At 34.8% G+C, this 13,589-nt stretch overlaps 1 protein-coding gene across 1 annotated transcript in view; it reads right to left on the reverse strand.

Annotated features, from left to right (window-relative positions):
• RPS6KA3 (ribosomal protein S6 kinase A3) overlaps positions 1 to 13,589 on the reverse strand; it is a 75,399-nt gene that overhangs the window by 17,109 nt on the left and 44,701 nt on the right. Inside the window, exons 7-13 of the mRNA XM_086477282.1 lie at positions 11,397 to 11,503; positions 8,984 to 9,021; positions 8,473 to 8,615; positions 5,226 to 5,296; positions 1,365 to 1,453; positions 1,023 to 1,087; positions 820 to 922 (exon numbers count right to left, since the gene is read on the reverse strand). Of these exons, the coding sequence (XP_086333408.1) occupies positions 820 to 922; positions 1,023 to 1,087; positions 1,365 to 1,453; positions 5,226 to 5,296; positions 8,473 to 8,615; positions 8,984 to 9,021; positions 11,397 to 11,503 (616 nt within the window). The remainder of the gene's footprint in view (positions 1 to 819; positions 923 to 1,022; positions 1,088 to 1,364; positions 1,454 to 5,225; positions 5,297 to 8,472; positions 8,616 to 8,983; positions 9,022 to 11,396; positions 11,504 to 13,589) is intronic.

Here is a 13,589-nt window from a genome sequence, read left to right on the forward strand (position 1 = left end):
TGAAAAACACAGCATTCTACTTACAAGCAGAGTTTTTAAAATGTAGAGATGAGATTATGTCTACTCTGAAGAGCAAAACACAGCTTTATTCTAGAAAGTACACAAACTAGAACATGCAGAAAGTGTTTGAGGACCAAAATACAAATAAGTACTGAACTGTTTTGCATATACCACCTAGAAACACAACTGGTAATCAGTGACTACAAAGATCATATTACTGTCAGACAATATTTTATTATACAAAAAGCAGAACTTTGCAGAAAATATTTTCATATAGCAGCATATCTATGTTATATTTATGGAGGACAGGTAGTCAAATTTTAGTAATACCCTAAGTTTGAAAAGACAAAACATTTTATCATATTTTGAATGGATCAGCGTAAAACTATACAGACAGATTGCACTGAAATAGCAACTTTGCCACCCAAAGTCTGAAATGACCAGGCTTCTACATAAACAGCATGTACAGTCACCATCATGAATTACATGATGCCATAAAATATAGCCTTTAAAGAGACACAGATACAGATAATCTCATTTTTTTTAATTCAAAAACATTACTTAGATAAGTAAAATTGAACTTATGTATATGTTTTGTTGCTGAGGATTACTTTACTTTTAACATAGGACAAATCAATTGTCCCTCATGATATATTTGCACCAAAGACCACAAAAACTTCTACGAACTACGGAACACTTGTCTGTGAGCACTCATTTAGCCCAGAAACACCTGGAAGAACAAGATACTTTACATAAGCTGAACAGGAACAATGTTTCTAATTTTTAAACACGTAAATTGTTTAATTCTTCTCTTTTTACCTTTTGGCGTTTTTGCTGTAAACTCAGGGTCAAAATAAAATGTATCTTCAGGTCTGCCAGTTGCAGGTTTAAAAGGGGGATGAATTTCTCTCCTGTACAATTTCTGAAGAGAAGGCACAGGCCAGAGCAAATTAAAAAGTTATATGACACCACCAACCACTTAACTAAGAAATTTACTGAATAATTTTGAATTAGATACTCACATTCCAATCTATTTTGGAAAAGAATGCATGCCTCTTAATTTCTTCAACTCCATCTGGACCTGCTCCTTTTATAAGGAAAAAAAACATCTGTGAATTATTTTCTTCTTGGTCAAAAGAGTGACTAGTAAAATTATATTTCTTATTTCTTCTGCATTAATTTTAAACATATGAATAGCAGAAATAATATTTGTTGATCATTAGAAGAGCAAACAGGCAAGCTCTGTTCTTACTTCAAAGCCTATTTCACACAAGAAACTCTACAAATTTATTTAGTCAGTTTAATGATCACCGATGTTATCAATATTATGATCAAATATTGAAATATTCTGCTAAACACTTTACCTAATCTGTTTGCTGGGTTTCTTTTGAAGAGCATTCGCAGAAGAGACTGTGCTTCAGGACTCAAGAACTGGGGCATTCCAAGTTTGGCCCTATAGAACAAAAATAATTAATAGCATACAAATATATTTAGGTAAGAATTAACTCTTGAGTTCCCCCTGTCCTTTGTCATTCAACAAATCCATATCAAACAAAATAGCATCATTGAGAAATTGCCTTCAGACACCAGAAAGAGCAAAAGTGCTGTCAGTCATGTAAACCTGTAATTTTTATTATTTTTTTGTTCCTGTTTTGAAGCAGTATAATATTTTCAGTAATGACTCAGGAACTTAAGTAGAGGAAAAGGTGGCAAAAAAAAATGTAGAAAATAAAAGTTATAACAGTTTACAAACTTGTAAATTTTTGTAATATGCTTTGATCCACTTTTAAGTCCAGTTTTTACCAAATGACACCAAACAAGCAAATTCATTCTGATAGTAAGATAAAAGACATTTTAGAAGGGGTAAAAAAACTACCACAGTATGACATACACCAAGAATACCCAAGCAAACAACAGAAAACCTAAGCCAGAAGACAGAAATTGAATTAAGGTACTTGCAAGATTACAGAACTTGCAAGATTAGCACGTAAAAAAAAAAAGAAAAAGAAAAAGATCAATCCTTTCTTTCTTTTTGCTCCCCTCAATCAGTTTCAAATATTCCTTTCCAACATGCCAGTCTTGAATTTTTAGACTCAAGGCTTTGTAGTTCTGTCATTTAATATTGTTTTGTAATCCTTGCCACATTTTTATTGTCTCCATTTAATGTTGACCCTCCATCCTCTCACTGTTACTAGGTCTCACTTTTTCTTATGACCATGATAATGGCAAGGTTGGATAAAATTCCCTCCTTTCCATCTCTTATTCAACCTGTGGCTTCTATTTTTCCCATAACAATCCACAACACAAGCTTTTGCTGTGTTTTCAACCAGAAGACATGATTTATTTTCAATTCCTTTCAGCATTAAAGAAGCTGGGGGGAGTAAGTCTGAAAAACTTTGCCTTCTTTGGGCTCTTTAGTAACTTACTACAGGCAGATCAAGACCACCAATGGAGAGGAGGAACGGGCAGCAGGCCATCCAACGCTTCCCTGACTGCCACGCACCGTTTGTGGCCGAACTCTTACTCAGGCACTTTATATGCAGTGACTTCATTGCACGTTCACCTGATGTAATTTCTGCTCATAGCAAAGTAGCACAGAGCTACACTGTAAGGAGGAAGCAAGGAACACATTGTCTGCAGAAGCACAATGGTATCATTTACAACGTTACTGAAGGACAGAGAACAGACAACTAAATACGATAGGACTATGCTGGAGTGGGTGGAAATCTGTGCTATTGTAATCCAAACCAGCTCCAACAGTAGGATGCAGCCCTGGAGGTTCAGCACGAGAGGTCAATTGCTTAGAAAAAGCTAAAACCAGGCCAAAAACATGACTGCAATTAATTTTATGGAGAAGTGACTCAAAGAACAGAAACAGAACATGTAGAAGAAATTCTAGAGGACTGGTATGTACTGCAGGCCACAGCGGAGTGAATCTAAGGCACTTATACAAACCACAGAGATAAAGATTGTCATTGCTCCCTTTCCATCATGAAGCAGCACCTTTCACAAAATCCTTTGCTGGCCACATGGCACAGCAGAAAAGGTGATCACCAGGTCCTCAGAGTTCCTAGGTTATACAACTACATGAGTGACAGCATTTTTTTTTCTGACATTCCCGATGGATGAAGACAAAATTTTATATGAAGGCATACCTCTTCAGTAAAGGAGAAAAGATGCTTAAAAAAGTTAACTTTATTGTTGCAAACTATGATTTCTTTAAATTGTAGGGTTCCTCAGTTTTAGGTAAACCACACACGAATAAACAAAAACTTGTCTTGGTAATGTGAGAAATAAAGAGTCCAGAAAAAAGTGTTGCAAGAAGAATACATTTTCTGTGGCTTTTCAGGATCAGAAAGTAAGAAATGCAGTAGATCTTAAATTATACACCGTGAAAATATGAATTTGTATGTACACCTGTCCATTTTAAACAGTTTTATGAAAAATTTAGGGAGAAATATAGTACATTTACTAGTATACAGAAAATAAAAAGAAAACATATTGTCATACCTATGGGGCCAGACCAAAAAAAAAAAGTGAATGTATCAGAAAAAACTTTAAAATATCTTCTGTTTTTCAGCTGTTCATATTACCAACAGCAAAACAGATTCATACGTATGTAATAATCATAAGTGTACAGAACATTAAAACAGAGGTAAAATTTCTTTACTTCATATCATATTTTTTGCACAGCTCTGAAACTAATAACAATTACAAAGACTAGGTGAGAAAAGAAAGAAGTTGGAAAGGGAATTAGAGATACATGCACAGATGAAATCTGAAAGTAATTATGAATGTCAATTAACCGGGGAGATGCAGGGAGGATATTCTACATGGCAGCTGAATATAGAAGATTTTTGTAGCAACAGTGGAAAGACTGTTGAGGAACAGAGCGGAGTCACATGCAGGCAGAGGAAAGAAGAGAAAGATGTGACTCGTGAGACATGGATATAAAAAAAACGCATGGCTCTTGAAATAAGTGAGAGTACAGCAGAACTATCTCAGACTAGCTTCTTGTAAATAGGAGGTGGTCAGAAAGAGTTTATGCTTGCTGTGAATAGATAGAACCTTTTAGTTAAAGACATTCAATAATCACAACATGAAGACTTGAATTGGCATGGTGTTGAGGCAGCAGAATAAACTAGCATCACTAAATATTTGCAAATATAAGATGAGGAAGAAAAACAAGGGCAAAGAATAACATAACGTGCATTATGAAAGCAAAAGTAAGTAAAAGAATGAGTTTGTTTTCCAGCTGTTTTCACATTCAACTACTTAGAAAAAATATGAAAGAATTTCATATATTTACTTTTCAAAACAGGCTGTTGGTGCAAAAGAAATGCTGGCTTCGATATATGGGTAGACAAGTGGTAGCAGGACTAAGAACAATGATGAACAACGAAGCAGAAAAATGAGCTTCCATGGGGAAAAAAAAAGGTATTAGTAAAATCTGGATGAAAACAGAGAAGTGAAACTATGATATGAGGAAACAGTTGTTTGCACAGCGTTAGGCTGCAGTCCCAAAAGCAGGACAGTTACATCATAGGTTGTATTAGTTCAGAGAATATAAAGGGGATCAGCAAGGAAAAAAAAAAGCAGGGCTTCATTAGCAAAAACAAGAAAGTTACCTGCATGAAGGAAAGCAATTTCCATAACATAGCTAATGCAAAATCTATACTGGAAATAGCAAAGGGGAAAATTGGAGCTTGGGCAAGTCATAGGAGTGTACAAAGAGGAGGGTGCACTTTAGCAAATAGGGGAAGTATCAGGGAAGCAAGTTGTTGGCAGCACCAGTAATATAAAGAAGTTGGGTGAGAAGCTGGTAAGATAGAGAAGGATAAGGAGAGAAAAATACTTTCTAAAAAAAAAAAATCAACAAAAAACCAACAAAACCCCCCAAAAAGCAACAAGGAAAAAATTCACAGGTTATCAAAAAGGATAAGAAAGTTAAAAAATGTAACAGAAATAAGATGGGAAAGATCATATGGCTAGAGAAGTTATTATTACAGATTAGAGAGAGCTGCTATGAAAGTCTTTGTACCTGGTATGGGGGAGGAATAGAAAGGCAAATTAGACAGGCAGCAAAGGGAATTAATAGTATGGAATAGGGAGTGAGGATTTACCAGTACCTTTGGAAATGAGGGAAGAGTAGAAATTAGATATTGCAGCCCGGAGGGCATCCCTGTAGAATACCTGATGAGATATATAAATAAGAGTGTACTCACTTGAGAATCATAGTCATGGTTTCTTTTCTGTCTTTCCCTTGGAAAGGTAGAGTACCAGTGAGCATTTCAAACTGTATAGAGTAAAACTTTCATCAATTACATTACCTGGACAAAATCTAATTTTTGACAAAACTACTTAGCATCTTAACCTTCCCAAATTCATGCATGTTAACAATCAAGTCTGTGCAAAACAACTTCTCATTGTACAATTTAAGTTACGGTGAACATTGAGCAGCCTTTGCCATTTTTAAAGCTGCAGAATATTTTCCTATTTTGATACCTTGCTTTACATGCTTTTATCTGAAAAATTTAGACTAATGTTCTGTGTTCTTTTCTGCCTAAAAACTTTACTCTTGGAAGATTTGATCTATACAACTGTATTTCCAAGACAGTGGGGGGGTAGGGAAAAAGATTCCCCTTTCAAAAGTTAGTGACGATTTCTCCTCATGCAGAGAAATTTCAAAAGGTCAAAATTTTTAAAATTGGCATGTACATAGCCTTCATTGGAAAGGGGGAAAAGATTAGTTGATTGACAAAGACATGCATGATGAAAAGTGGTTACTGCATGCATAACAGCAGAAATAAAGCCTGAAGGAACACGTAAGAGCTACACAGTACATGCATGCACATTCTACAGTGCCTGGTGGTAGGCAACAGACACTGTTAAAATACTGATCTGTTCTGAAAGTGACCGAGTAAAAATAGATAAGTAAAGGCAGTTCCATTGGGCTGCAGTATGCTGCAGGGATATCAGATCTACACGAGGTAGTGAAAGCAGTTTGGCAGCAGTCACGTCAGCCAACGCTCTGAAGCGGAAATCCTGATTTTTGGTTTAAGAACTGAAGAACAATTTAGTTTAATGAAATTTCATGGCATACACTTAAAGCCATCAAAACTAAAATAACTATAAAGGAAGCCTCTGAACAGCTTGTGCAAACTTAAGTCATTCTGAACAGAAGGTATCCTCTATTCCCCTCTTTTCTGGTAGAATCCAAACATTCAGCCTTCTAAGTATTAAGAATGTACATGGATTACTTGAGTGAATAACCTGTGACCGTAGTATTCTTAGATCTACAATAAGAGCATAAAGTTGCACTAACAACATTCTTTAAACTCCCTTTTTATTACAATAAAATTTAAATTTCTCACTACCCTATTAAGCATTCAGAGAATAAAAGTTGCCAACTCCTCACTACTGCTAGATAAATTTTACTCTAAATATTATTTTTTACATATATACTTATATTTAAATAAGTATAAAATTTCAAATTTAATATAATGTCAACATGAAAAAAACGCTTACTTTTAACACTTCTGAAGACAATCATCAGGAAGATGTGAGGGGCATAAGCCAAAACTATTAAAAAAAGTAATCCCCTTTTGTTTACGGTTTAGAATTATGTTAGAATTATTAGAATTATCTTCACTAATTGCACTTGCAAAAACTTTTTTAAAGGTAAATTCGTAGTTTTGCATGTTTCACTTACACTTGCTCGAAATAAAAACCTTCTTTAGGAAGCTCCTATTTGTCACAAGCATACACACTTGTATTAACAACTCAGAATACATGTTCTTTGTTCCTCCTGAAAATACTATATTCCAACATCAATAGTACTTTAAGGAAAACAAAAAACATTGGCCTTCCCTAGCTGTCATCTTATTTCAGCAGGAAAGTACCTTAACAAATACATAATGCTTCTGAAAACTTTAAATAGATATTTTTAGACATCTGGCATCCCTTCAAACAGTCACTGTTTTAAAGGACAAATTGGAACATACTTATTCAAGGATGGTCTAAACATACTTAGTGTCTAGCAGCAGGAGAGAAGAGGCCAAATGATTTGTTGGGATAACTTTCTAGTCTCCATTTCTATGCTATAACTTCTGTTCCATCTAGATACTGTGTACTCATACCACACCAACAACCACTTGAATTCTCAATCAATACAGATTGTAATTAGGAATGATTTAAGAGTGAATACATACAGATTGTCTATGAAAATTACCATGCAAACTAGAAATGCAAGCAACAAAACTATGCCTTGGAGAAAACTGCACTGTATTCCATATACTAATTTGGAGAATTTGCTCTTTAAGGTCGTATTTTTGTACTCAAAGTAGAAGACAAAGTGTTTACAACGCCATTGCACTTAGACTGTGAAAGCTACACCAGTCACATCTGACATCTTTCAGCAATTTCCAATTTTAACATATGCACTTTATAAGCACAAAATTATGTTTTCCATTTATAAAATTAAGCTGAAGTTTAACTACATTTGCATTATCAACAACAAATATTCTGCAACCACACTGTAATTATCTTTTAATTGACTGTGTTCTTACTGATAAAATGTGCAGTTGTGAGAAGGTGTGTGTGTGCTTGTCTGTCTGAAGAGTTTATCAGGCGCTACTTTTACGTAGTCAGTTTTCAGATCACAACAGCATTCTAGATGATTAAAAGGTGATAGGATGACATTTTCAGACACAGGAGTTTTGTACTACAGAGCGCACACGTTAGTTGTACTGTTACGGTCATACGTAGCAGAAGCAGTAAGAAACAAAACCATTCCCTTTAAAAATACAATTATTTAATCTTTATGTCAAAAATGCACACAAAGATTATAAATATTACAAGCCATTCAGCATTCCTAAAATACCAAACATGATCTATTTTTCTTTTCCAAAGTCGTATTTGATATTTTCCCCAACCCTGCAACTTCACAGAAGTTAACTCCTTGCAGAAACACCATAAGCAACTGAGCAACCATATCCCACATCAGCTCAGTCTCGTTCAGATTATTTTGATGTGTGACAGCAACAGCTGTCATTATTCCATTAAGTTGTAATTACATTAGAGACTAATTAAAAAGTTATCCTTCATTTTTTTCAACTTGAGAATAAATTCAAATTTAAAATTTGTATTTAAAATTTCTTCCCCACCTTGGAAGAGACAGTATTTTTCCCCATATACTTTGGCATTCCTATTAGTCTCTGTAACATTCAAACTACAATAGATGCATAACATTTCAATTCAATGATAACCAAAATATGGCGTATTGTTGGTGTCGATGAGACCCAGTCCATGCTCTTGATCCAAACTGTGGTATTGTTATTAATTTTGCATAATTTAGACTTTTTTGGTAGTTAGAATTCATTTAAAGCTCACCTTAGAGTTTAATGTTTGATTTGTTTCACCAAACCTCACAAAGCACAGTTTTGCTACTATTTACATTTACCAGAAACCTACCATTAAAACACCAAAAGACCACCAGTCTGCACTCTGCGTATGGCCTCGTCTGTTGACGACCTCCGGTGCCATATATTCCACTGTTCCACAGAAAGAGTAGGCCTTTTTTTCATGATCAATTGACTCCTTACTTAAGCCAAAATCTGTAAGAAAAAATAGTTCTAAATGTAAATTACCTTTTAAAAAAAAATCACTCATGGTTTATACTTTCATTATAATGTGAATTGTGATGCTTACATTATCCATATATACACCCAATACACATATGGGAATTACAGAATTCTCTTTCCCTCCCCGCATTATCATAGGTCCATAATGTAAAGCAGATATCTTATTTAAATATTTATGTATTTAATTTATTTCAAACTAATTATAGTATTTACTCCTCAGCAAAATTACTACCAGTTAAAATTACTTATTTTACCATATTGCTTCCCTGAAAAAAAAAGAAAAAGCAAAGTTTTTACTATGAACAGAAAAGATCCAGGTGTTGCAATTTCCCTTTATTCACCTGTCAATTTGATATGTCCTTCTTCATCAAGTAGAATGCTAATAAAAAGAAAAAGAATAAAATAAACTATTTAAAATATCTTTTAACTGTTGTTTCAGACAATGTTCTGACAACATTTAGGAATCCACAGAACAGCATCCACAAGACAAGCGGAACTGAACATACATGAAAATGAATCATTGGGAAGAAATACTTTGAAACTACACATTTTCTTCAATTCTTTCTTATTAGAGATCATGAAACACGACCAGCGTATCAGTTTTATTTAACTATTTGGTAAAATTCAGCACACTATGTAGAAACACTTGTCTTGAACTTTCAGTTTTGGCCATCTGCACCAGGTGTCATTACCATAATTACTAAAAACATAGTTTTATTTCTCAAACTCAGCAAGACATGTGAATACAACGTATGTTCGCATATGTATATAAAATGGGTATTCATTTGTAATTACCATTTCAAAGGGTGTTGACCACTTCAAATAACATCAAGTAATAAATATTCCCACGCTGTACCAAAGGACAGGACCCATGGGCCCTGCACTTAGAGCAGGCCTTGTGCTTCTACCTGTTTATTTCAATCACAAAAAAGGCCACACTTCTCCGAGATGCCAACTATCCTCAACCACCGCTGAATACAACTGCAATTCAAAGCATGCGAAGTATTCAAGCACTGGACTCTGTAACACCATCTACACAGCGGACTTAGTTCCTCCAGCTTCTCCTGTGGGGAGCTGTGTTTCATCCTGGGGATGAGACCCAACCCAGGCACACAGTACCTGGCCATTTCCCCTACCTTTCCCTTTTCCTCCTTGCAGTTTTCATTGCAGGAAACAGCCCCGCAGGCTGATACAGGCAGTGAGAGTTACTACCCTCTCGTCCGTAACTTGCAAGCAATTTCAATCTTTGATAAGTTTTTTTTAATCAGATGCACACAAGCCTTAAAACCAGGCCTTGCAATAGGTACAGACACACAAAATTTACAAAAGAAAAAAAAAAACCCAACTCATTCCGCACCCCCCCCCCCCACCCCCCCCCTATGTTTGAGGCAGTAGCTATTTAGTCTTGACAATTACTATTTCATTCTTTTCCTCTTGGAAGTAAATGTTAGCAAAATAACTAAAGTTCTCTTGCTTTGCTTTTTAAAGATCTTTTTCCACTTGGTAAGTAATTCTGAAGGGAGGAAAAATAAGCTTAACAGAACACTCCCAAAGTTTAAACATAATTAATTCCCTGTTCATTTTTAAGTGCGACACCATGCCAAAAGTCTCCAAATTTCTGATTTGAGTTTGAATCTTTCCCTTCTTGTCAGTCAGGGCTAAACATTTCAAAATTTGTGTCTTTTTTCCAGGAGATGCACAAAAGAAGAAGCTATCCTAATGGAAGTTCCACGGAACAGCCAGGTTCTGTGACACTCATTACTCATTTTTGCTCTCCCCACCAATACTTTACACAGGACAGTTATCTCACACAGACTTTTCAGGTTCTCCATAACAGAGAAGTTCAATCATCAAGGACACCTGGACTCCAGAGTTATTACAGATTTCCTGGCAATGAGGCAGAGTACGTTAACTCTCTGATTACGTACAACAGAGAAGATGCACGCATTGTATTGTGACTTGGATTCCGCTCCAGGTAGAGAGTAACACTACAGCATACATATATATAGCTGAAAGGCTCAAATGACAGCACTAATATTTCATTCATTACATCTTCTAAAACTAAACCAAAAAATTATTACTGGAGGCAAGACATAAATAGGAGACAGAATTCAGTCATTTGAATGAAGCATGGATGGCTAATATATGACACCATACTGGAATTGTAGCTTCAATCTTATTTTAAGTTTTCAGTGTAATTATGTGATCGTCAATACACTAAATAAAGGCTGAGACTTACTGTTTTCATATTTTACTTTAAATTCTAAACTCCATTCTGATTTTATTGCAGTGCATTTTAAAAACCAGCACTGGAAAAAAATGTTTGCTGTTAGGCTTTCAAATGCAAAGATACAAGATTCAGCTATAACTTTATATCATGCATTTGTTCTAAGTTTATCTCTAGTCCAGAAATTCTACAGTAATGACAAAACCCAAAAGGCCAAGACGACAACTCCTCCATTGTAGACCCTAAAACACCTGGAAAATGAGAGGTAGGAATAGTTCAATACACACTTTACTTAAAGTAACATGGATTATAGTATTTGGCATATCACTCAAACTAGATGCTGATGTTCTACTGGAAATGAAATCCTAACTTTTTAATTAAAATACCCCACGAGCTTCCCCCAGCTCCCTCCCTGTTCAGTTTATATAGTAAATTACTGAAGTTTAACAGCTGGAAAGAGAAGTGCATAGGTGGAAGTGCTAGAGAAATCAAATATATATCCTGCATTTGTCACAGAGGAGTCTTACTTTTCTGGTTTTAGGTCCCGGTATATTATTCCAAGACTATGTAGATGGTCTAAAGCAAGTGCTAATTCTGCCAGGTAAAATTTAACATCATCTTCTGTGAACATCACCTGAAAAAGCAAAACAATATATTTTACATGTAAAATCTGTAAAGTTTACACCAGCACCAATTAAACAATGGTAACAATGGTTTTGTAGAATGGCTCTTCATAATACTTCAATTCATTTTTATAGAAAACGCTGAAATTAAAATTTCTCGGTTAGACAAAACCTCAGATTTTATAATCAATACTATTTCACAGTACATACTTGAAAAAGAACTTCTGAAGCCAATATATTATTCTTTCTGCAAAACGGAGGTTATTCACTTCTGATTGTTCAAGGTAACAGACACATTGTAGAGGGGCTGAAAAACGCGTGACTACCTTTTTATCGGATGTGACCATTTCATTTCCAGACAACAAATGGACTAAAGAAGTCCAAATGCCTGAATTTCATCTACAAAATCAGAGAGAGAAGAATATGCATCTTGGTTTTGAGAAGACTGTCTCTAAGTACTATGAGAAAGAAGTTACAGTGATGGGAAAAACCCCAAGATGCAACCTGAGATGTAACTGCCAAAAAGGCAGATCAACGAGTAAACTAAGGAAATAGCCTATGTAAGAGCACAGGTAAGATCTCAGGTAGCAATTCCACATTAGGAAGATAAACTAATCCCTGTTTACATTCAATGAAATGAACCTATTGTCCCAATTACATCGACAACTGTTGTGATCCACTGACAGAAAGTGTAGCAATTAAATTTTCCTAAAAATTTAGAGAAAGATAAAACTAATAAAAAATACTGCATGACTTGATTCTACCTCAGTTACCATGCAGTCTTTCCCCATGCCCCTCCTTTTTTTTTTTTTTTTTTTTTTTAATTTAAGACTAACATCTTTAGATACAGCATATGGATCTGGAAAAAAAGAATAGCAATGGGGAGCACAGATAAACATTATTTTAAGCAATAGGTAAGAATGGAGAATACAACATATTTTCCCTTAGTAGAATAAAGAGAGAAAGTGGTATCAAAGTTTGTACTAAAGGTTGTTGCTGATGTTACTTCTACAAAAGAGCCAATATTTAGTACAGGCACATTCAAGAAGGGAAATCTCTATAAGAAACATTTAAAAGCTCAAACACTGAAAGATCCCATGAGGATGATAATACATCCACACTATGTTCTTTAAAAACACTACATGGAATTCATCTCTCCTAAACTTAAACCTCTTCAGTGTAGACATTTAGCTCTGAATTAACAACTTTTCCCATTGTAGTCAATGGGCAAAAAGCAAAATTTTTACGCTGCAGTTCACCTGATCTATTTTAAAATCACATGAATTGATGTAAGGATGACATTAATTGCATCCAGCATGCCCATTTCTCTCCATCAGTTATGAACAATTAGCTTAGATTCAGGTATCTCTAATGAATATTTCCTATCTAACCACATTAAATCTTATAAAATTCGAGTAGCTCAAGATGAAAGAGTCATCAGCAGGAAAGCGATATACACTCTTCGGAATTAAGAAAGAACTATGGATTTTAAGAAAAAAGTATCTCAGTATTCAAGTACTAATAATTTTCTACTTATCTGTGGCAAAACAAACTAAAAGCAGCAACTTGAAACAGATGGCTTCACTGAATTAAATGTAATAATTTATGTGGTCAGCACAGAAAAAGTGAATTATCTACACACAAAATGCATTGCATTCTACTCTCCTCTTAATAACCATATAGCTTTGTAGTGGTGACCCAACTGTCCCAGATACTCTGTAGCAAGGGAAAGCAGAAGGCAGCTACAATTACAAGTTCTGGCTATGAGATACACATTGGATATATCTTTATCCTACCATATAATTGTTGGAAGTTTTTGCACATGAGTGATGGCAAAAAAAAATTTAAATCCAATATATGAAATGTTACAGTTTATTTTAGGAGTTATAATCAAATTAATTTGAGGTAATAAAGCTTTTCAAAGTTGTTATTTCACGTATCTACATAGAGATATCACCACCATGACAGAGGCAAAGTGTTCATGTTTGGAAAATTGCTAAAGTAAGTGCAATACAATTCTTGCCTCTTTAATATTTATAATTAATGTATTTTTGTGTTGAAAAAATCTACCTGACAGTAAATTCTGGATATTAAAAC

The sequence above is a fragment of the Leptosomus discolor genome, chromosome 1, assembly GCF_034619465.1.
Source record: "Leptosomus discolor isolate bLepDis1 chromosome 1, bLepDis1.hap2, whole genome shotgun sequence".
Taxonomy (NCBI): Eukaryota; Metazoa; Chordata; class Aves; order Leptosomiformes; family Leptosomidae; genus Leptosomus; species Leptosomus discolor.